General features: G+C 41.9%; 1 protein-coding gene across 2 annotated transcripts; it reads right to left on the reverse strand.

Annotated features, from left to right (window-relative positions):
* Positions 1–538: 538 nt before the first annotated feature.
* poglut2 (protein O-glucosyltransferase 2) lies at positions 539–25091 on the reverse strand. 2 transcript variants are annotated; one of them, XM_036958783.1, is made up of 10 exons: positions 24452–25084; positions 22204–22409; positions 16283–16488; positions 15182–15259; positions 12464–12636; positions 11930–12167; positions 10008–10217; positions 9792–9881; positions 1882–1989; positions 539–735 (listed from the first exon to the last, which is right to left on the reverse strand). In XM_036958783.1, the coding sequence occupies exons 1-10, from the start codon at positions 24736–24738 to the stop codon at positions 718–720; spliced, it is 1614 nt and encodes a 537-aa protein (XP_036814678.1). In that variant the 5' UTR covers positions 24739–25084; the 3' UTR covers positions 539–717. The 2 variants fall into 2 exon arrangements, with proteins under 2 accessions (XP_036814678.1, XP_036814679.1); XM_036958784.1 differs by lacking the exon at positions 15182–15259 and having other exon boundaries at positions 24452–25091.
* Between the last annotated feature and the right edge of the window lie 77 nt (positions 25092–25168).

Below are 25168 nucleotides of genomic sequence, written 5' to 3' on the forward strand. Positions count from 1 at the left end.
ATCTATTTGACTATAATAAATGGTTGGAAACTCAGTCTAATGTATACTGAGATTTTAATACACAAAGTGTAATTTTTCCTAGCTCCCAGAGAAATATAGCCTGGCCGACAGTGGTGCGACTCACAGCGAGGGAGAGCTGTGACAGAAGGACTTTGAGTTTGGTGTCAGCCAGACTATGAGCAATAACCCTCCCAACTACACACACTGGCGATGGGTGTGTGTCAGTCCTGGATGGACTAGCCAGTGTGTGTGGAGTGACAATGACACTTCCAAGGTCAGGTCTTGCTTTATTATTGTAAATATGCCTCATAGGATATAGACTACTGTCAGAGAGGCACTTTGCCCATTTCCTTAAAGCTATCAGTTCCACACATCTATAGGGCTATTACATGGGAGTTTAACAAGGAAAACAATATAATGTGTCTATCATACAATCAACTAACATCTGTGTGTTTGTCTTTACATGCTTCTATTGTGTACAACTTGAACCTGTGATATGGTGTGTGCATATATTGAAGGAAGAAAAGAACACAACAAGTGCATACAATGAAAAAATATTTATTATAAACATGTGGAAACTAACAATCATGTATGGTTAGGGTGACTGACAAGCCCACAATTCACATTTTGCCCCCCCCCCCAAAAAAAAACAAACATTTTACAGCACAGGAACATCCGATAAAAATGCGATTGTTTTATAATTGAACAGTGGACAAATCATAATTCATCCTTGACCTGAAAAACAAACATAAAAAAAAAATCAATGTCAAACTTCATATGCAGGGCAGGGTTGATGTTATAGTGTCATAAAAGTCATACGTTTGTCAAAAAAAAACTGTTATAAAAACCATGCAATGCCATAAAGCCTTTCCAATCCAATTCATCTGTTCCCTCTGAATCTTTGATCCATCCGCATGTGTTTTACAACAAACAAAAAAAGGTTTCAAAAGATCGCTAGAGTAGAGTGTTATTTGGAACATAACATTTATGATATGTTTGGACTGATATAAAACCAGCTTAGGGGGATTTAGCATCGGCTAAGATAACATTTAGCTCTGTGGCAAATGCATTTAGTAAAAACGTATTATATGAATCCAACGCAATCAGTTGATTGAATATCCCTTTGCCAAAGATCTGTCTTCATGTCACCTTTGACAGACAGCAGCCTGTAAAAAGACACTGGCGGGGACATTCCTTTAGCATTGTAGACATAGGGGGCAGATTATCATATACTGTATTAGAGTTGGGCGATACGGACAAAAATCTATATCGCGATAAATTGCCTGAATTGATCGATTCAGAAGAATAGAACGATGTGTGTATAACGTTACAGGAGCAGTGCAGTCAAAACGTGATTGTCCTTAAATTTATTCCTGATCTACTACCGCATGACAAGAGGCACCAAGACTGGAACCAACATCTACCCAGACTATCTGCACTGACCCTTTTTTGCACAAACTCTACCCACACACTCACGCTACATACGCCCACACACACACAACAGGCATACTGACGCCACACACACTTTCATACTCACCACATATGATGCGTCTGCTGCTACGGTCTATTATCTAACCTGTTGCCTAGTCACTTTACCCCTGCCTATACATACAGTATATGTTATTTTCTACTCCCTATATATAGCAATGTTCTTTTTTTTTCTCCATTAATCCACTGTGTATTTATTCATTGTGCCCCTATTTCTGTGTTTATCTTTAACTCTGCATTGTTGGAAATGGACCCATAAGTGAGCATTTCACAGTTCAAGGTTGACTGCAGTGGGATCAGAGCTAGGATGCAATCCCTTGTGCAAACATTCCTGACCCCATTTTCCTCCCTATATGCTGTAATAGAGAGATTAGCTTGTGTCTTGATGCTTACCTGTGGTGTCCGGTGGCAGGAGCATGGGAAGAGGTCATCATTGGGCTGCTCGACCTGTTCCATGCCCTCTCTGACCTTAGGCTCAGTCACCTGCAACTTGGCATACTCCTGGTCAACAGAAATAAAGAGAAACATGGAGAGAAAAATATATATATTACACACACTACCGTTCAAAAGTTTGGGGGTCACTTAGATATGTCCTTGTTTTTGAAATAAAAGTTAATTTTTTTTGTCCATTAAAATAACATCAAATTGATCAGAAATGTTGTAAATGACTATTGTAGCTGGAAACGGCAGATTTTTTATGTGATATCTGCATAGGCGTACAGAGGCCCATTATCAGCAACCATCACTCCTGTGTTCCAATGGCACGTTGTGTTAGATAATACAAATGTATAATTTTAAAAGCTAATTGATCATTAGAAAACCATTTTGCAATTATGTTAGTACAGCTGAAAACTGTTGTCCTGATTAAAGAAGCAATAATACTGGCCTTCTTTAGACTAGTTGAGTATCTGGAGCATCAGCATTTGAGAGTCTGATTACAGGCTCAAAATAGCCAGAAACAAAGAACTTTCTTCTGAAACTCATCAGTCTATTCTTGTTCTGAGAAATGAAGGCTATTCCATGCAAGAAATTGCCAAGAAACTGAAGATCTCGTACAACGCTGTGTACTACTCCTTTCACATTTCTAAGTGACCCCAAACGTTTGAACGGTAGTGTATATATTAAAGTGATGATGAAAATAAGAAAACTTCGACACCGATCGCTTTGTCATGTCACCACCTTGCCATGTCCCAATCATTCACTACTTATCATAACTCACAGGTGTTGAAATATTAGTGATATTTTGGAGATGATAAAAATCTATCCCACAATCCTGTCATACAAGTAGCAAAACAAGGATACACAAAAAAGTTCAACTTCGTACTACTATCATATGTATGTAACAGGGTAGGGGTCAACTCGAATTGAAAGCATATCAGTTCAATAATTGAAAGGACATTGGTTTTCAATAAACTGAAAAGAAAAACAAACAAAAAATACGTCCCTTTTTCAGGACCCTGTCTTTCAAAGATAATTTGTAAAAATCCAAATAACTTCATAGATCTTCATTGTAAAGGGTTTAAACACTGTTTCACATGCTTGTTCAATGAACCATAAACAATTAATGAACATGCACCTGTGGAACGGTCGCTAAGACACTAACAGCTTACAGACGGTAGGCAATTAAAGTCACAGTTATGAAAACTTAGGACACTAAAGAGGCCTTTCTACTGACTCTGAAAAACACCAAAAGAAAGATGCCCAGGGTCCTTGCTCATCTGCGTGAACGTGCCTTAGGCATGCTGCAAGGAGGCACGAGGACTGCAGATGTGGCCAGGGCAATAAATTGCAATGTCCGTACTGTGAGACGCCTAAGACAGAGCTACAGGGAGACAGGACGGACAGCTGATCGTCCTCGCAGTGGCAGACCACGTGTAACAACACCTGCACAGGGTCGGTACATCCGAACATCACACCTGCGGGACAGGTACAGGATGGCAACAACGACTGCCAGAGTTACACCAGGAACGCACAATCCCTCCATCAGTGCTGACTGTCCGCAATAGGCTAAGAGAGGCTGGACTGAGGGCTTGTAGGCCTGTTGTAAGACCGGTCCTCACCAGACATCACCAGCAACAACGACACCTATGGGCACAAACCCACCGTCGCTGGACCAGACAGGAATGGCAAAAAGTGCTCTTCACTGACGAGTTGCGGCTTTGTCTCACCAGGGGTGATGGTCGGATTCCAGTTTATCGTCAAACGAATGAGCGATACATAGAGGCCTGTACTCTGGAGCGATTTGGAGGTGGAGGGTCTGTCATGGTCTGGGGCGGTGTGTCACAGCATCATCGGACTGAGCTTGTCGTCATTGCAAGCAATCTCAACGCTGTGCGTTACAGGGAAGACATCCTCCTCCCTCTTGTGGTACCCTTCCTGCAGGCTCATCCTGACATGACCCTCCAGCATGACAATGACACCAGCCATTCTGCTCGTTCTGTGAGTGATTTCCTGCAAGACGGGATGTCAGTGTTCTGCCAATGCCAGCGAATGGCCCGGATCTCAATCCCATTGAGCACATCTGGGACCTGTTGGATCGGAGGGTGAGGTCTTGGACCATTCCCCCGAGAAATGTCCAGGAATTTGCAGGTGCCTTGGTGGAAGAGTGGGGTAACATCTCACAGCAAGAACCGGCAAATCTGGTCCAGTCCATGAGTAGGAGATGGTCTGCAGTACTTAATGCAGCTGGTGGCCACACCAGAATGGACTGTTACTTTAGATTTTTTTTCCTGAGTTTAGTACCTATTTTCTTTTAAAACACAGTTTTAATTTAGAAAGTCTTATCACTTTCAGAATGAACTGCCTTAGATTTAAATTGACCCCAACCCGGTTATGTAATATGTACGCACGATGAGAAGGGAAAATGTGCACATTCATTCAGTTTCCAACAAGGTACACAGGTAGCCCTAACTTTGTTGACCTCCAACACTATCCCTCATAAAACACACCTGTCTTTATGGCTGATATATTTCGTGAATACAGGAAGTTGTCCATTTAAACATTCATCCTGCAATGGCTGGGTTATGGGCTCCAATAAAGCACTTCAGGGAGAGACACATCACCATTATGTCCCTGGGCCAAGTGTTCCTTTCCCAGAGAAAACACAGGGAGGGGCTGCGCCACGACTCTTCATGATACCCCATGACCCTCCTGACCTGTGGGCTCAGAGGTGGACCAAGGCTGGAGGCAGGTGGAGGTGGTTTGTGTTAGTGCTCTTCACTCATCTGATTCAGAATTGTGTTTTTAAATGTGGCATTGGATGAAACACACAGGTAGACTTTTTATGTTTGAAAGAGTGCAAAGGGAAAAACATCTCCCATCTGTATGGCTCAGTTGGAAGAATTTGCAACGCCAGGGTTGTGGGTTCGATTCCACAGGGGACCAGAACGAAAGAGTAAGAAAATGGATGCACTCACTATGTAAGTCGCTCTGGATAAGAGTGTCTGCTAAATGACTCAAATGTACATTGAGGCCATCTATAGTTTTCAGCAAAATAAATACAAAAAGTATGTTCTCATGAATAAAATAGACATTGATAAGCATGTACTGCTTTTGACTGACATTACTACATTATAATGAAATGTTCCTCTAAGGGAGGATAGTAACATTAGGAGCAATCCAAATTGAGGAACATGTAAAACCACATTGAAAACAACCAAAGCCAAAGCAATTGTTGAAGGTACACATGCTTAAAGGGACTCTCCACTGCTTCTTCAAGGTTAGCATATAGCACCGATGTAAAACAGTAACACGTGTAGGGCCTGAAATGAGCAAAACCTCACTGTTGACAGCGCAAAGACAGACAAGTCACAAAACAAGATCCAGTGCCAGAAAATGTCTTCCTTGTAAGCCAGACAATGCCAGACAATTTCCATGATGATCCAGACGAATGGATGGGAAGCTTGGTTATCATGTTGCTAACTTGAACTCAATTCGCGGAATTAAATTCACTTATTGGAGGCGTACTATGGAATGGTTCAATGACACCCTATTCTAGCCGGGGGTGGTCACCCACCCAAGTGTCATTCCAATAGGTGGGCCCTTCTATTCTACCCTAGCCAAGGTGAAAGTTGGGCCCTGACGTGTCAGTGACAGTGTCACCGCTGAGGAGTAGCCCGACCTTGGAATACCTGGTCTCTGTACGAGTTACTACTGTCCTTGAAGTGTGGGTATAAAAGTGAGCGGTAGAGATGGGAAGATAAGAGATGAGATACGCAAGCTGATGATGCTGCTGATGATGATGATGATGATAAGGGTGCATGGAAACACTAGGCACACTTTCAACATCTAGATCGTTAGAACCAACAATGCAACAAGTGTGTACCTAGGGCCGTTGCGGCGACCGCATTACAGCCACACCGGTGGTCACGAGTCATGACGCCAGTCAAATTCCATGTGACAGTTAAGTTACAGTAATTAGGAATCTCCGATCTCTAATGCTGCTGGTCATATAGCCTACAATGCAAATGTAATCAAAAATCTAATCAAACACTTCATGAGAGCTCATGTTGCGTAACATTTCTATAGGCTATGCAATTTCCTGAGAAAACAGAGCGATGGCCTCTATTAAAAAGAGGAGGATCCCATCAGCTTTCTATAGGCTTACAATATTTATTTATCAACTTTCCTAATATTAAGCACATTGCTTATTTTACAACAGGAGTATAGCCTACCTGGCTGGCATGGAAATGAACCATGGGAAAAGTGTCCTCCATTCGCTATTTAAGTGCATAGATTACATGTCTTTTTATCCCCTGCCCTGTTTTGACAGAGGTGCATGATAATGGTACATTCTAAATGAAAACAAATTTCACACATTATCTAGTAAAGACAGGATTAAATCAAGGATAGTCTGATGGGTGACAATATTAGCATATCCCTTGTGAATGATGGCCAGCTTAAGGCAAGAAAGAGCACATGCCTTTTTTATTTTTTTACTTTATCAAATCATAGTCGCACACCTCATGTAGCCTAGGCCTATATGTTTTGATAAGGTTTGTGTCACAACTAAAGTGGCAAAATAACTTACAATTAAACACAACAATCCGCTTTACAACGGGTGTAGAGCCTAACTGGCATACATACAGTGGGGCAAAAAAGTATTTGGTCAGCCACCAATTATGCAACTTCTCCCACTTAAAAACATGAGAGAAGCCTGTAATTTTCATCATAGGTACACTTCATCTATGACAGACGAAATGAGAAAAAAAATTCCAGAAAATCACCTTGTAGGATTTTTTATGAATTTATTTGCAAATGATGGTGGAAAATAAGTATTTGGTCACCTCCAAACAAGCAAGATTTCTGGCTCTCACAGACCTGTAACTTCTTCTTTAAGAGGCTCCTCTGTCCTCCACTCGTTACCTGTATTAATGGCACCTGTTTGAACTTGTTATCAGTATAAAAGACACCTGTCCACAACCTCAAACAGTCACACTCCAAACTCCACTATTGCCAAGACCAAAGAGCTGCCAAAGGACACCAGAAACAAAATTGTAGACCTGCACCAGGCTGGGAAGACTGAATCTGCAATAGGTAAGCAGCTTGGTTTGAAGAAATCAACTGTGGGAGCAATTATTAGGAAATGGAAGACATACAAGACCACTGATAATCTCCCTCGATCTGGGGCTCCACGCAAGATCTCACCCCGTGGGGTCAAAATGATCACAAGAACGGTGAGCAAAAATCCCAGAACCACACGGGGGGACCTAGTGAATGACCTGCAGAGAGCTGGGACCAAAGTAACAAAGCCTACCATCAGTAACACACTACGCCGCCAGGGACTCAAATCCTGCAGTGCCAGACGTGTCCCCCTGCTTAAGCCAGTACATGTCCAGGCCCATCTGAAGTTTGCTAGAGAGCATTTGGATGATCCAGAAAAAGATTGGGAGAATGTAATATGGTCAGATGAAACCAAAATATAACTTTTTGGTAAAAACACAACTCATCGTGTTTGGAGGACAAAGAATGCTGAGTTGCATCGAAAGAACACCATAACTACTGTGAAGCATGTGGGTGGAAACATCATGCTTTGGGGCTGTTTTTCTGCAAAGGGACCAGGAAGACTGATCCGTGTAAAGGAAAGAATGAATGGGGCCATGTATCGTGAGATTTTGAGTGAAAACCTCCTTCCATCAGCAAGGGCATTGAAGATGAAACGTGGCTGAGTCTTTCAGCATGACAATGATCCCAAACACACCGCCCGGGCAACGAATGTGTGGCTTCGTAAGAAGCATTTCAAGGTCCTGGAGTGGCCTAGCCAGTCTCCAGATCTCAACCCTATAGAAAATCTTTGGAGGGAGTTGAAAGTCCGTGTTGCCCAGCAACGGCCCCAAAACATCACTGCTCTAGAGGAGATCTGCATGGAGGAATGGGCCAAAATACCAGCAACAGTGTGTGAAAACCTTGTGAAGACTTACAGAAAACTTTTGACCTCTGTCATTGCCAACAAAGGGTATATAACAAAGTATTGAGATAAACTTTTGTTATTGACCAAATACTTATTTTCCACCATAATTTGCAAATAAATTAATAAAAAATCCTACAATGTGATTTTCTGGATTTTTTTTCCTCATTTTGTCTGTCATAGTTGAAGTGTACCTATGATGAAAATTACAGGCCTCTCATCTTTTTAAGTGGGAGAACTTGCACAATTGGTGGCTGACTAAATACTTTTTTGCCCCACTGTATGCAGCATGGGAGTTCCAAGTTTGGCGAAGTTCATTTTCACCATAAAAATGCACCTTTATAATAAAAGCATTACATCCATAAATCGCAAATTTGGTCATATGAGAATGGTGTTTTCCTGCTAATGGAACATTTGCGCTTATAGCCTACTGACATGTGCACATTGCTGTGCTTATAATGTGAAGAAACAGCCTCACAGTTTATCAACATTTTTAAGTTAAACGTTCTGATCTGTTGCGTCAACCTCATTACTTAAAGGTTTTTTGATGCTAGTGGTTGCATTAATTTGGGATCTACTGATCTCACAACTGTCCCAGACTGTTTTGAATATTTATTTATTGTACACAATAGGTCAACTTTTGTATTACGGGGGGATAATAGATTGACATAGGCTTGTGCTTTTGATGTTCGTTAGGCCGACTCATTTTATTGGCTGACAAAAAAGTAAGTGTGAACAGTTATTCCAAGATCTTCAATATGCGCCTCGAAATTGGATAAGGGTATGCGCAGTTGCATCCACGAAGTGTCTGTCTTCACTTGTAGCCTGTGAGAAAGACTCGATCACATGACGGAGAGCCATGTGAGTGAGAAGTGCTTCGGAGCGCGCAGTCGGGATAAGGGAATTATAATAATTATATTCTGCCCAAGGGCACGGCCACTGGCCGCAAAAGGCAACGATTCTTTTAGGGGGCATTACGGCCACACAAAGGGGACACCATTGGGAAATGTGTTTTCAAGTGCTTGTTAAATTGTGAATGAGAGACTGATATAGTGTGTACAGCCTGCGCAAAAAAACGTTTGTCAAATCATCCTTTGAGTCGCATCATGCAGCCTTAGAATGTATAAAAATCTAAACATATAGCCTAACATTTGAATCACAACTAAAGTTTATTAAATAACTCTAAATTAAGCATATAGGAGGACCTGTTTCTTTGTTAACAGCTCAATACAGAATAGCCGCATGTGTGCACTCACTCAAATCATTTGGAGAAAATATCCTTTCTATTTTATTCAGCTATGTTCAATTATATTCTTCATACTATCAAATAACATAATACAATGCCATGGAACTCTAAGCAAATCTTGTTAATTAACTAGTGCCACCCACAGCCATATGGCATAGCCAGATCAGGGCCTAACATTAGGAAAACTCAGAGTATGCTATTCTGTTCTTCTGAAATACTACATTTTCTTCATGTCATGTTTCTTTAGACCTGTCTAAAATAAATAGATTTATTGTGATGGCGTAGCCTAAATTAAATGGATTTATTAGACTTTTTAAAATGTAGATGTTCCAAAGGTCTGCATCAGTGGCTTGTAGGCTGTGTGTGGAAGCCAGGAGATGCCAAATGTGTTTATGTTAATCAACGGCCAATTACCGTGAGACCGGCAGTTATTTGCTTGACAATCACCAGCTGACAGAAATGCATGACCGCCACAGCCCTATCTATACCTACTACCGTCAGTTATCCAGGTTCTCAAGTTTCTCCACAAAGGCACACTCTGCACTTACTTATTAAATACAGCTCTAATTTCAAGTGTGCATGTCTGAATCTTGACTGTATACAGTATGTAGAGTTAAGTCAATGTAGTCGTAGTGTAAAGTGAAATGTTACCTGGAAGAGTTTGTAGTAGTAGCAGAATATACTGTCGCCCATTAGATGATTTCGGGCAAATTGTTGACCGGCTACTGCGATTTTTCTTGCCTGGAAGAGCGAGATCATACTGAGCTTTTGAACAGAATGGGGGAAAAAAAATGTTTGCCCCAATATATTTGAAACTTTGAAGTGCATTACAAATCCAACAGAGTATTCATCAATCATCCTCATCACCTCCTCATCTTGCTCACGGGCCCAATGGATCTTCTCCTGCAGGTCAGCCAGGTCTGCTCTGATGGGGATGTAGTGTTCCCAGGGTCTGAGCTGGCTGTAGAAGTGTTCATAGTAACCAGAGTCCTGCTTCAGCACCACACTGTCCCCAGCCAGCAGGTAGGGCAGTCTGTAGGCTGCCACAGTGCCATCTATGTTGATCTGGTACTTGTACTGTCAGAGGAGATAGAGGTGGGGTGGTGAGACTGTTCAGTTCCATTTTCAAATCAGCCTTCTGGGGTGTTTATGCTTGTTCCTGACCTATTTCCTGTGGGATTCAAGGGACTGGTTAACCTGATACAGAATAAGCATAGTCCTGGACTAAAAAGCAACCTCAATGGGGAATCTCTGTTGACCCCAATTAGTCGACTGGTCAATTGTTTGGTCAATAGGCTGTTTAGTTGACCAAGTTTTTTTTTCTTGGCAAGCAGTAGCAAATATATATTTGTTTTTTTATGGCACACGAGATACCCGTCTTATACCTGTCGCGCCCATCTCAGTGAACTAATCTATTGCAGAGGACGAAACTAATCCATCGCGGAGCCACGCGGATGGCACAGTGCTAAATTGTACATCTCTCTGCAGAATGTGCGCTCTCCTGCCAAATGTGTGCACATTCCTTGTTTCATAACTTAATTGTGTGAAATGTTTTCCTTGATTGTTAGTTTTGGTATATTTCATTCCATTGACAAGTTTTGTCAATTTACTCAGTCTTTTGTTTGGAGCGCTACTGTCAATGTTGAGTAACGCCTCGACCACACCGACAGCGTCATTGCATTTTTTAACGGAACACTGCGTTTGCCTCACAGCATTGCGTTGCAGAGGCAGTTGCAGTACGTTCTGTGTGGTGCATAACGTTGGATTTATCGAACGTACCCGTCAAACTATGTGTAGACGGCTTGACGGAAATGGTAGCGGAAGGTGAACGTTGAACTTCTGTTGCACACATACCCAGATGATGCTGATGCTTATTTTGTGCAAATATACTAATCGGTGTGATCGAGGTGTAAGGAAAGACGCACAAACAGCAAGCAAACAAAGTCTGTTTTTCCAGCCATTGAGAAAGACAATAGTTCCTCAATATATTTGAAAAATCTTTCCCGCTCTTTCTCTTTCAATAACCAATCAGCGTGAAAGGGAAAAATGTCATGCTCTGATCCAGTGGCAACGTCATAAAATAGGTTTACCTGATGAGCTCTTATTCCTTGTGAAAAATATCCTACAGCTGTTCTGTTTCTGAGCTCACTGGCTTGGGAAACTCTGAGGGCCCAGAATATTACATAAAATGTTGCAAGTTTGCTAGTTTAAGCTTCAGGCTGGACCCAAGTTAATAGTTTATACAATGTTTCTAGTTCCTTGCAGACAAGCCATGAGTAGCCAATGTGATTTATAGGATATTTATTTAAAAAATCTGAATATTTTCTACCTGCAGGCTGCAATGTTTTTATTTGTTGGCTTTATGACTGGAAAGCACTTTACTGGCCTCCCGTTTCCATGCGTTGCCATGTGCATATTGCCTTGTAAAATGAACTATTAAAATCTACTTTTTATCTCTGGCATAAAGTCTCCTCCAAACCGTTCTCATTTTTACAAGTCTCGTCCCTTGTTCTTTTTGTTTTACAAGCAATTATCTGCCCCATTATATAAAATGTAGTCAAATGTCACTGCTAAAAGAGTAAAAATGATCCATGTGTACATTTTCTAATTATGGACTTACAAATTAAATATATTGCCAAATATGATAACACCAGAAATCAACCCAAACTTTATCATTACCTACCCTAAAGCAGTGAGGTGTCTGATTGATGATACACCTAGCCTGGGAGCGAGTCGGTCTCATCTGCAGAGACTGGATACCTTTTCTGCCTACACCACATCCATCTCACCTTGAAGAAGTCAAAGAAGGAGACGTGTTTGACCAGCGGTCCGTAGAGGCTCTCATCGTGTTTGAAGAAGAAGAAGTTGGTAAAGGCTGCATCCACCATGTCGGGATGAGCCCTGGCCAGCTTCACCAGCTCCAGGCGCTCCTTGCGACTGTCCCGCCCCCTCCAGAACGCTGTGGCGTTCTTCTCCCGCCACGGAGGCCCCGTATTGGCCTGGACCGACATCATGTCCAGACTCACTCTGCTCATCGGAGGAGAAACGTGTCAGTCGAAATGAACAACAGACGCAATTGGCTAGCACACAGACCTGATAAAGATAATTTTCTTAAAATGCTGCCACTAACCAGTTGAGTGTGTGGGCCCCACTATTCTATTTTGGATTATATTATTTGTCCAGCGCACATTTCCCTTTGAATCTAACACACTACCATAATAGTACATTATGAAAAACTACATGTTTGGGGTGTAGCATCACTTGCACATGTGTATAATGAATGACACACAAAGATAAATGAGGAGAGCAACAGTGGTGCTTGCCTTCCCATGGTCTCCAGGACCGACTCGGTGAGGTCGTAGGTTGGCATAACAACGTCGCGGGTGTCATTGGAGCCGCACCAGGAGAAGATGGGGTGGAGCCTCTCTGAGGGCCTCCTCTTCTCCAGGGGCCAGTCCCCCAGGTTCACAAAGAACTCTAGATCTGGGACCCGCACCTGACCGCACAGGGAGAGAGAGAGAGAGAGAGACCCTGGGCTTAGAACATACATCACTACCTGACCGCACAGGGAGAGAGACAGAGAAGACAGAGGAGAAGAGAGAGACAGAGCAGGACGTGCGAGAGAGAAGATACTGGGCTTAGAATGTACATCACCTACAAAACATTACTTTATTGTCCATGTTCCAGCGAACAATGGAAATGTCTTCTGCTCTGTTCTACATAACCTCTTTAAAAAATAAACATCTCTGCATCTAAATTCACCCCCCAGTATACCCTGATAAATAACACAACCTTTATAAATGAAGTTGACATATATTCTTTACAGAAATGCCATAGGTTGTGCTCTTCAGTCCACAGTGCCATCTAGTGGCCACGGGGACAAATATCCCTAGAATCAACCCCAACACCTTCCATTATCTCCCACCACGTTGGTGATTGCGGATGTGAAGGAATCTGATAGGTGCAAGCAAAACCTGCCTTTCCGATCAGCCTTGAACGGGCCTTTGTCTTTCAATAGGGGCTCAACAAGGACTTCCTATTCCAAAGTAAATGGTCATGAATGTTAAAAACGCCCACACCAGTAGAAATCCACCTTTCCAAGCTGAAAGATGGCCTGAGCTTACCCATGATGTTGCACAACGATTTAAGTCAAGATGTCATCGTTTTAGTCAAAGTATGATAGTTGGTCACAGCCTGCTTAAACTAATAACACAAACAATTATATGGTTTTCATGTCTTTATTGAATACACCGTGTAAACGTTCACAGTGCAGGGTGGGAAAAGTATGTGAACCCTTGGATTTAATAACTGGTTCACCCTCCTTTGCCAGCAATAACCTCAACCAAACGTTTTCTGTAGTTGTGGATCAGACCTGCACAACGGTCAGGAGGAATTTTGGACTATTCCAAAACTGTTTCAGTTCAGCAATATTCTTGGGATGTCTGGTGTGAACTGCTCTCGAGGTCATGCCACAGCATCTCAATCGTGTTGATGTCAGGACTCTGACTGGGCCACTCCAGAAGGCATATTTTCTTTTGTTGAAGCCATTCTGTGTTTTGGGTCGTTGTCCTGTTGCATCACCCAACTTCTGATGAGCTTCAATTGGTGGACAGATAAACCTAACATTCTCCTGCAAAATGTCGTGATAAATTTGGGAATTAATTTTTCCGTCGATGATAGCCAGCTGTCCAGGCCCTCAGGCAGCCCCATCCATGATGCTCCCTCCACCATACTTTACAGTTGGGATGAGGTGTTGATGGTGTGCTGTGCCTTTCTTCTCCACACAGTGTTGTGTGTTCCTTCCAAACAAATCAACTGTAGTTTCATCTGTCCACAGAATATTTTGCCAGTAGCGTTGTGGAACATCCAGGTGCTCTTTTGTGAACTTCAGTTTTTTTTTGGACAGCAGTGGCTTCTTCCGTGGTGACCTCCCATGAACACCATTCTTGTTTAGTGTTTTACGTGTTGTCGACTTGTCAACAGAGATGTTAGCATGTTGCAGAGATTTCTGTATGTCTTTAGCTGACACACTAGGATTCTTGTTAACCTCACTCAGCATTCTGCGCTGAGCTCTTGCAGTCATCTTTGCAGGACGGCCACTCAGGGAGAGTAGCAACAGTGCTGAACTTTCTCCATTTATGGACAATTTGTCTTACTGTGGACTAATGAACATCAAGGCTTTTAGAGATACTTTTGTAACCCTTTCCAGCTTTATGGAAGTCAACAATTCTTAATCTTAGGTCTTCTGAGATCTCTTTTGTTCGAGGCATGGTTCACATCGGGCAATACCTCTTGTGAACAGCAAACTCACATTTTGAGAGTGTTTTTTTATAGGGCAAGGCAGCTCTAACCAACATCTCCAATCTCTTCTCATTTATTGGACTCTGGGTTAGCCGACTCCAGTTCGCTTTTGGAGAAGTCATTAGCCTAGGGGTTCACATACTTTTTCCAACCTACACTGTGAATGTTTAAATGATGTATTCAGTATAGACAAGACAAATACAATAATTTGTGTGTTATTCGTGGAAGCAGACTGTGTTTGTCTGTTGTTGTGACTTAGATGAACAGATCTAATTTTATGGCAAATTTACACAGAAATCCAGATAATTTCAAAGAGTTCACATACTTTTTCTTGCCACTGTAGAAAAACACATATCGGCTATCTTTCAATAGTTATCCATATTACAGGAGCTTCATCTTATTATTAAAAAAAAACTATATCTATGGTGGATTCGGGGCTACAATTTATGGAAAATGCCAAAACTTGAGATAACAAGAGACGGCGAAGTCAAAGATGGGCCAGTGGTTTCCATCTGTGACAGTTTTCCCTAAATCAATGCTTATGAAAAACCCAGATCCAGAACCAGCTAATCTTGTGAATATGGTGTGGTAATTTTATTTCTTTTTTAAACTGCAACAAATAAAATGAGCTAGCTAGATAAGTTCAGCGAGACAGTTAGCTACGCTGACAGCTGTCAGTGCCCAATCTGTTGATGTTCATCAACTCCACATGGTCCTTTCACTTAATTTCAAGAACTCACCTTCCTGGTTAGCGAGAGGAGGAAGGCATCCATGAAGATCCTGAATCCCACATGCTCCCCTAGTGTCTTAATGTAGACCTCAGGGTGGAAATATAGAATAGACACATTAACCTTGTCGTCCATGTGTTACAGCAAACCGTGGGACATTTTGTCTTCTGCTCTGACCTCAACCCTCCCGCAGACCGCCCGCGTCGCCCACAGTTCAGGAGCGCATGGTCAAGCTGCAGTGTCGCAGCCATGGACGGACAGACATTGCTCATGGTAACAGTTAGAACATTCTGATAACATTATGGCTGTAGTCACAACAGTGGTGGCATCAACATCTCTTGGGAAGCTCACATGTACGTAGATGTATAAATCAACTGAGCTAGTGTGTAATTCCAGATGACCACAGTAGTGTGTGGGAACTGCTGCTGACCTCTTGCAGCTCAACCACAACCTCGCTGCATAAAGCCTACCGCTTACCAGGGCAGTGCGACGTCCCTGGGGTAACACACACTCGCACTGGATTGCGGTGTTTACGCAGCATTGTGTGAGGAAACAAGAAAAGGGGATATATCCAGAACATGCCTATTGTTGTTTGGGTATGGAATACGGTTCAAGCAAGAGATGAAGCACATCCAGTTAGCGGATGTTAGAGATGTATCAAATCCCCGCTGAGAAGTATAGTGGGATTCAAATCTACATCTCAACTGACAACTGTGTAGTCGGATTCAAATGTACAACATTTTAACTGAAACCTGTCTGTATGTAATAGTATGATTACAGGTACCATGCATCGTTGTCTTCCAGCATTATTGGGGGGGGGGGGGGGGGGAATTAACAATACTACCTGGTTGTTCAACAAGGTACAGGTGCCAAAAAAAAAAATGGGACTCAGGTGTCTTCAACCTTTACAATAAGTCCATTTCTATGACGGGAAATGGCCACGCCACCTGGACCCATATTCACAAAAAGTCTCAGAAATACGAGTGATGATATAGGACCAGTTTAGCTTTTTAGAGTCATAATGAATACAATTATAAGGAGGGGGGGGGGGGGCTGATTCTAGATCAGCACTCTGGTGTGCTTTTTGAACATGGGTCCTGGTCTACCATGTACCTTGTTGTCTTTGATTGTGTAGTGGCAGAGGCTCTGTCTCTGTCCGAAACGCTGGGGCACCTCCAGGGCGTTGCGGTCTGGGTCCACCCTGGGGAACAGGGCCAGGTCCTGCTCTATCTGAGGGAAGGACACAGGGCACTGCATGTCCTTCTTCCACACAGAACCACTGGGCTGAGGACAGTCACAACCATCATGGTACACTGGACCTAAAGAGAGAGGTTGGAGAAGGGAGCATAGAAAGTTTAGATGACCCTCATGATGCAGTAGTGTCTCACAGAGAGAAAGACAGTTTCCCTGGTGTCTGGAACCAAGGACTAGTAACACCAAGTCTATTCCAAATTTGACCCAAACAATTGTCGTGGCATTTGTGCCAACTGCAACCTGGGGGGAAATATTCTGCGCCATGAACAGCAGATTACTGCACTCTCTCAGTCAACAAGACGTCCCGAGCGAAAGTTACATTGGATTCCGACCAAATGATTGAACTTCAGACCATATTTATTCCCTACACACGCTAAATGACAAACATGCTAAACAAAAACAATGTTTCTTTGTCGATTTCCAAAAACGACTTGATTAAATTTTGCAGGAAGGCATTTCACTACAATTCATTGAAAGTGGCAGGTGGAAAAACCCATGTCATCAAATCGATGTACACAAGTAACAAACGTGCAGTTAAAATGTGAGATAAACATACGTTTATTTTCCCAAGGGCGTGGAGTAAAACACAGAAACAACTTGCCTATGTAATATTTCTATAAATTAATGGACCAAAAACACTTGAGCAATCAACAGTCTCATGCTTGACACAGAAAAAAAGTTATATATATGCCTCCTTTATGCAGATGATCTGGTAATGCAGTCACCCAGGAAATAGGAACGACAGCAGCAAGTAGATCATCTGCAACAGTTCTGTCACGCCTGGGCACTGACAGTCACTCTTATGATATTCCACAAAAGGTCCAGATGTCAGGGAAACCGATGTACTTTTTTTAACTGGGCTCCACTCCTACACACAAACACACCTACTTGGGACAACAACAAAAGATTTGCTCCACAAGAAACTTCAACCTGGCCGTGAATGAAGTGAGAGACATGGCAAGGAGGGCTTTCTATGCCATAAAAAATAAAAATAAATATATCAAAATTAGACACACCAATTAGAAATCGGGAAATATTAGAATCAATAATAATGCATTATATGGCATTGAAGTGTGGGGTCGGGTTACAGAGCATTGGCAAACCGTGCATGAGGAATTCTGGAAGAGCATCCTCAGAGGACAGAGATAAACTGGAAACCACACATGCAGAGCAGAATTAGGACAATTCCCTCTTCTGATTACTATTAAAAGAGCCACCAAATGTTATAATCATTTAAAAAAAACAAGTGAAAGCTAAATATATCACCTATTGGAAAAGATACCACAAAAGATCTAACTTAAATGACATGGCTCTAAAACCTGACAGTACACGGTGGCAGACTGAGAAAATCACTGGCTTTGTACAGACTCATAGAGCACAGCCTGGCCATAGAAACCGGCTGTCACAGGTAGATCTGGATACCCACAGAGGACAGGCTGTGCTCGCTCTGCCCTCAGAGAGGAGGTCGAGACAGAGCTCTACTTTCTCCTACACTGCGAGAACTATGCAGACTTCCAGGCAATTTTCTTCCCCAAAATGAAAACAAATACAAAGGTTTTAAAACAAAAACAGAAAAGATGAAAATCTACTGGGAGAAAAACCCCTTTGTGCCATTATCAGTGGAAAGAAAAAGTATGTGAAACCTGGAAATACCTAGATTCCTGCATAAATTGGTCATAAAATTTGATCTGATCTTCATCTAGGTCACAAGAATAGAAAGCCTGCTTAAAGTAATAACACACAATTATACATTTTCACGTCTTTATTGAATACACCGTGTAAACATTCACAGTGCAGGGTGGGAAAAGTATGCGAACCCTTGGATATAATAACTGTTTGACCGCCAGCAATAACCTCAACCAAACATTTTCTGTAGTTGCGGATCAGACCTACACAACGGTCAGGAGGAATTATGGCCATTGCTCTTTACAAAACTGTTTCAGTTATGCAATATTCTTGGGATGTCTGGTGTGTACTGCTCGAGGTCATGCCAAAGCATCTCAATCGGGTTGAGGTCAGGACTCTGACTGGGTCACTCCAGAAGGCGCATTGTCTTCTGTTGTTGATTTACTTCTGTGTTTTGGGTCGTTGTCCTGTTGCGTCACCAAACTTCTGATGAGCTTCAATTGGCGGACAAATAAACCTAACATTCTCCTACAAAATGTTGTGATAAACTTGGGAATTCATTTTTCCGTCGATGATAGCAATCAATCCACAAAACATGATGCTCCCTCCACCATACTTTACAGTTGGGATGAGGTTTTGATGTTGGTGTGCTGTGCCTATTTTTCTCCTTCCAAACAACTCAAGTGTAGTTTCATCTGTCCACAGAATATTTTGCCAGTAGCGTTGTGGAACATCCAGGTACACATTTGCTAACTTCAGACATGAAAAATACAACTTGTGTGCTATTAGTTTAAGTACACTGTGTTTGTCTATTGTTGTGACTTAGATGAAAATCAGATCAAATTTGATGACCAATTTATGCAGAATTCCAGGTAATTCCAAAGGGTTTTAAAAAAAAGTTTTTTTCTTGCCACTGTAAATTGCAAAACAAATGTAGCTTCCTGCCACACGCGTAGCGACAGCCAGTGTAACGAACAACCAGGATAATAAGTAAATATACAGTGGGGCAAAAAAGTATTTAGTCAGCCACCAATTGTGCAATTTCTCCCTTTTAAAAAGATGAGGACTGTAATTTTCATCATAGGTACACTTCAACTATGACAGACAAAATGAGAAAAAAAATGCAGAAAATCACATTGTAGGATTTTTAATGAATTTATTTGCAAATTATGGTGGAAAATAAGTATTTGGTCAATAACAAAAGTTTCTCAATACTTTGTTATATACCCTTTCTTGGCAATGACAGAGGTCAAACGTTTTCTGTAAGTCTTCACAAGGTTTTCACACACTGTTGCTGGCATTTTGGCCCATTCCTCCATGCAGATCTCCTCTAGAGCAGTGATGTTTTGGGGCCGTTGCTGGGCAACACGGACTTTCAACTCCCTCCAAAGATTTTCTATGGGGTTGAGATCTGGAGACTGGCTAGGCCACTCCAGGACCTTGAAATGCTTCTTACGAAGCCACTCCTTCGTTGCCCGGGCGGTGTGTTTGGGATCATTGTCATGCTGAAAGACCCAGCCACGTTTCATCTTCAATGACCTTGATGATGGAAGGAGGTTTTCACTCAAAATCTCACGATACATGGCCCCATTAATTCTTTCCTTCACACGGATCAGTCGTCCTGGTTCATTTGCAGAAAAACAGCCCCAAAGCATGATGTTTCCACCCCCATGCTTCACAGTAGGTATGGTGTTCTTTGGATGCAGCTCAGCATTCTTTGTCCTCTAAACACGACGAGTTGAGTTTTTACCAAAATGTTCTATTTTGTTTTCATCTGACCATATGACATTCTCCCAATCTTCTTCTGGATCATCCAAATGCTCTCTAGCAAACTTCAGACGGTCATGGACATGTACTGGCTTAAGCAGGGGGACACGTCTGGCACTGCAGGGTTTGAGTCCCTGGCGGCGTAGTGTGTTACTGATTGTAGGCTTTGTTACTTTGGTCCCAGCTCTCTGCAGGTCATTCACTAGGTCCCCCCGTGTGGTTCTGGGATTTTTGCTCACTGTTCTTGTGATCGTTTTGACCCCACGGGGTGAGATCTTGCGTGGAGCCCCGATCGAGGGAGATTATCAGTGGTCTTGTATGTCTTCCATTTCCTAATAATTGCTCCCAGTTGATTTCTTCAAACCAAGCTGCTTACCTATTGCAGATTCAGTCTTCTCAGCCTGGTGCAGGTCTACAATTTTGTTTCTGGTGTCCTTTGACAGCTCTTTGGTCTTGGCCATAGTGGAGTTTGGATTGTGACTGTTTGAGGTTGTGGACAGGTGTCTTTTATACTGATAACAAGTTCAAACAGGTGCCATTAATACAGGTAACGAGTATAGGAGAGAGGAGCCTCTTAAAGAAGAAGTTACAGGTTTGTGAGAGCCAGAAGTCTTGCTTGTTTGTAGGTGACCAAATACTTATTTTCCACCATAATTTGCAAATAAATTCATAAAAAATCCTACAATGTGATTTTCTGGATTTTTTTTCTAATTTTGTCTGTCATAGTTGACGTGTAACTATGATGAAAATTACAGGCCTCTCATCTTTTTAAGTGGGAGAACTTGCACAATTGGTGGCTGACTAAATACTTTTTTGCCCCACTGCATTGTCCTCATTCATTTACTACTATATTTGTCCTGATAATTCTTACAATTTTCCCTATTATTTTTTATCATCTGTGTCATTATTGATTTGATATGTCTATAGGTTTGCTTTTACAGCCTTATTCTAAAATAGATTAAAATGTTTTTTTCCCCTCATCAATCTACAAACAATACCCCACAATGACCAAGCAAAAACAGGTTTAGACATTTTTGCAAATGTATATATAAATCAATTAAAAAAATTAAATAGAATTTTTACATAAGTATTCAGAACCTTTACTCAGTACATTCTTGAAGCTCCTTTGGCAGCGATTACAGCCTCAAGTCTTCTTAGGTATGGCGCTTGGCACACCTGTATTTGGGGAGTTTCTCCCATTCTTCTCTGCACATTCAGGTCTCTCCAGAGATGTTTGATTGGGTTCAAGTCTGGGATCTGTCTGGACCACTCAAGAACATTCAGAGACTTGTCCCGAAGCCACTCCTGTGTTGTCTTGACTGTGTGCTCGGGGTCATTGTCCTGTTGGAAGGTGAACCTTCGCCCCAGTCTGAGGTCCTGAGCACTGTGGAGCAGGTTTTCATCATGGATCTCTCTGTACTTTGCTCCGTTCATCTTTCCCTTGATCCTGACTAGTCTCCCAGTCCCTGCCTCTGAAAAACACCCTTACAACATGATGCTGCCACCACCATGCTTAATGGTAAGGATGGTGCCAGGTTTCCTCCAGACGTGATGCTTGCCATTCAGGCCAAAGAGTTCAATCTTGGTTTCATCAGACCAGAGAATCTTGTTTCTCATTGTCCTTCTGGTTGTCCTTCTGGAAGGTTCTCCCATCTCCACCTAGGAACTCTGGAGCTCTGTCAAAGTGACGATTGGGTTCTTGGTCACCTCCCTGACCATGACCCTTCTTCCCGATTGCTCCGTTTGGCCAGCTCTAGGAAGAGTCTTGGTTGTTCCAAACTTCTTCCATTTAAGAAGGAAGGATGGAGGCCACTGTTCTTGGGGACCTTGCAGAAATATTTTTGTACCCTTCCCCAGATCTGTGCCTCGACACAATCCTGTCTCGGAGCTCTACGGACAATTTCTTCGACCTCATACCTTGGTTTTTGGTTTGACATGCACTGTCAAGTGTGGGACCTTATATAGACAGGTGTGTGCCTTTCCAAATCATATCCAATCAATTAATTTGACCACAGGCGGACTTCAAGTTGTTAAATCATCTCAAGGATGATCAATGGAAACAGGATGCACATGAGCTCAATTTCGAGTCTCATATCAAAGGGTCTGAATACTTAAGTAAATAAGGTATGTTTTTTGTTTGAATACATTTGCTAAAATGTCTAAAAACCTGTTTTCCCTTTGTCATTATGGGGTATTTGTGTGTAGATTGATGACGTAACAAACTGTAGAACAGGGGAAAAGGTCTGAATACTTTCCGAATGCACTGTATGTGGTAACACTTTCCATGCCAATGAAGCCTTTTGAATTGACAAAGACAGAGAGACTGAGGTAGAGAAAGAGAGGGAGAGAAAGGGAGACATAAAGAGAGAGTTAGTTGGTTGGTTCACCTTTCAGAATGAATGGGGACTTCGCAACATGCTTGTCGTTGAGCAGTATGTGGACGTGTAGGTCTGTGTAGCTGGCATACATCCTGTACCGCACCAGAAAGGAACCATCTCTGCGATCTAGAACCTGCACCCAGATTCTAGTGAACTGTTCCACTGGGGACACGATCTTCACCTCGAATGTGTTCTCCCCGGGAGATGATGTGAAACTGAATGGCGTACACAGCGACATATACAAACATGAGGGAAACAACATGTAGGCCTATGAGCTGAGCAGATTACATTTGGCTGAGCTGACGGTCATCATATGATCACAATTGTATCAACAAATCTGATTACAGCGCCTTCAGAAGGTATTCATACCCCTTGACTTTTTTCCAAATTTTGTTGTTAAAGTGGGATTGAAATATATTTAAAATTGTCATTTTCTGTCAATAATCTACACAAAACACTCTAATGTCAATGTGAAGAAAAAAAATCTAGCATTTAAAATTTAAACAAATCATAAAAAATAAAACACTAATACATCTTGATTAGATAAGTATTTAACTTCCTAAGTCAATACATGTTAGAATCATCTTTGGCAGTGATTACAGCTGTGAGTCTATCTGGGTAAGTCTAACAGCTTTTCACATTTGGATTGTGCAATATTTGCCAATTATTCTTAAAAAAAAAAAAAGTTATGTTAAATTGGTTGCTGATCATTGCTAGACAACCACTTTCAGGTCTTGCCTTGGATTTTCAAGCAGATTTAAGTCAAAATTCTAATTCTGCCACTTATTGAACATTCACTGTTTTCTTGGTATGCAATTCTAGTTAAGATTTGGCCTTGTGTTTAAGGTTATTGTCTAGCTGAAATGTGAATTTATCCCCTAGTGTCTGATGGAAAGCAGACTGAACCAGGTTTTCCTCTAGGATTTTGTGGGTGCTTAGCTCCATTCCGATAAAAAAAAAATATCCTGAAAAACTCCCCAGTCCTTAACGAGTACAAGAATACCCATAATATGATGTAGCCACCACTATGATTGAAAAAAAATGGAGAATGGTACTCAGTAGTGTTGTATTGGATTTTCCCCAAACATAACACTTTGTATTCAGGACAAAAAGTTAATTGCTTTGCCACATTATTTGCAGTATTACTTTGTTGCAAACAGGAGGCATGTTTTGGAATATTTTTATTCTGTACAGGCTTCCTTCTTTTCACTTATTGTGGAGTAACTAATGTTGTTGATCCATCCTCAGTTTCCCCAGCCATTAAACTTTAACTGTTTTAACGTCACCATTGGCCTCAAGTTGAAATCCCTGAGCGGTTTCCTTCCTCTCCAGCAACTGAGTTTGGAAGGAAGCCTGCATCTTTGTAGTGACTGGGTGTATTGATGCACCATCCGAAGTGTAATTAATAATTTCACCATGGTCAAAGGGATATTCAATGTCTGCTTTTTAATTTTTTTTAACCCATCTACAAATAAGTGCCTTTCTTTGCAAGGCATTGGAAAACCTCCCTGGTCTTTGAGGTTGAATCTGTGTTTGAAATTCATTGCTCGACTGTGTAGGCTACAGAGATCAGGTTGTCAGGAAAAAAAAATGTTTAACCCCATTATTGCACACAAGGTGTGTCCCTACAACTTCTGTGACTTGTTACTCAAACTTATTTAGGCTTGCCATAACAATGGGGTTGAATACTTATTGACTCAATAAATCATTTGTAAACATAATTCCACTTTGACATTATGGGGCATTGTGTGTAGGCCAGTGACAAAAATATAATCTAAATCGAATCCAGGCTGCAACAACAAATGGGGAAAAAGTCAAGGGGTGTGAATACTTTCTGAAGGCACTACAGGCCTATCTGTAGTTTAAACTCCAGGTGATATGTCCATTTAAAAACTGTTAAATGACTGTAGGTTAGAATTATGTAGGCCAAAAGTGGACCTCGTGAGTAAACACCCAAAACAACAATGACAACTGTGGAGGAGGAAACTGCCCCAGAGGAAGAGGTGCCATAAAGATGTGTTCAGTGAGTGTTATCCCCGAAAACTATACATCTCCAACCCTAGGGAAGCACAGCCATTCATGTGTGTTCAGTGACGTAAACGTTCAGCTCGACTTTATCTGCACACTTTCTATCATAATTCACGTTTGGTTTTACTATTCCACTGCTACATTGTGTCCACTGCCCATGCCATCGGTAGCTAGCTAGCCGCTTTTGTATCGTCTGGTAGGCTTCCTTGAAGAATAACGACATACTTACTTTCTCCCCGAGCTGTCCACAGTCTGTATGTAAAAGAAACGAGCTGGAAGGACAATATTTGCTTCGAGTCCAGAACCCCATACCAAAGTTCTTGTAGCACTGGGCACCGCGCCGGTTGAAGCCACGGGAGGTGTATGTTCCAACAGCCCCAGACAGCACAACACAAATAACGAAAGCAATTTACGCAACATGTTTCTGTGACTCGGTTCTTCTGAAAATGCTTTGGTCCCTTGTCTCTTCCAAACTGCTATTTTACAATGGAATTTCAAGCCTGTAAAAATGACCATCCCGGTAAAATGTAGGAAACGCCGGATAATTCGACATCTGGCCGCCAGCAGTGTATAGCCTACATCCAGCGAAACACCCTTTCTGGCAAATATGCGGATGCAATGTTTCGATTTGTGTATACTATACTCACATATACACAACACGGCGCATTTCTATTAGTTTGCTGTGTCACATTTTTTATCGGTAAAGTTTATAATAAAACATACATGGACACAAAATCCTGGCCGGTTTGGGTAGAAGTTATTCGCAGACAGGCGAGCCTGGCAATCTGATTGGTCGCCCCCACAACGTCTGGTAGAACGGGAAGCTGATTGGACCAAAGGAGTATGGAAAAGCCATTGGGCCACACGTATTTACTGCCATGCAAGGGCAAATTTTCAATGACTAAGTGAAAGCAATTTTACATGAGGGGTTTGTGCTTCAATGTTC

Source organism: Oncorhynchus mykiss, chromosome 22, assembly GCF_013265735.2.
Source record: "Oncorhynchus mykiss isolate Arlee chromosome 22, USDA_OmykA_1.1, whole genome shotgun sequence".
NCBI classification, from domain to species: Eukaryota; Metazoa; Chordata; class Actinopteri; order Salmoniformes; family Salmonidae; genus Oncorhynchus; species Oncorhynchus mykiss.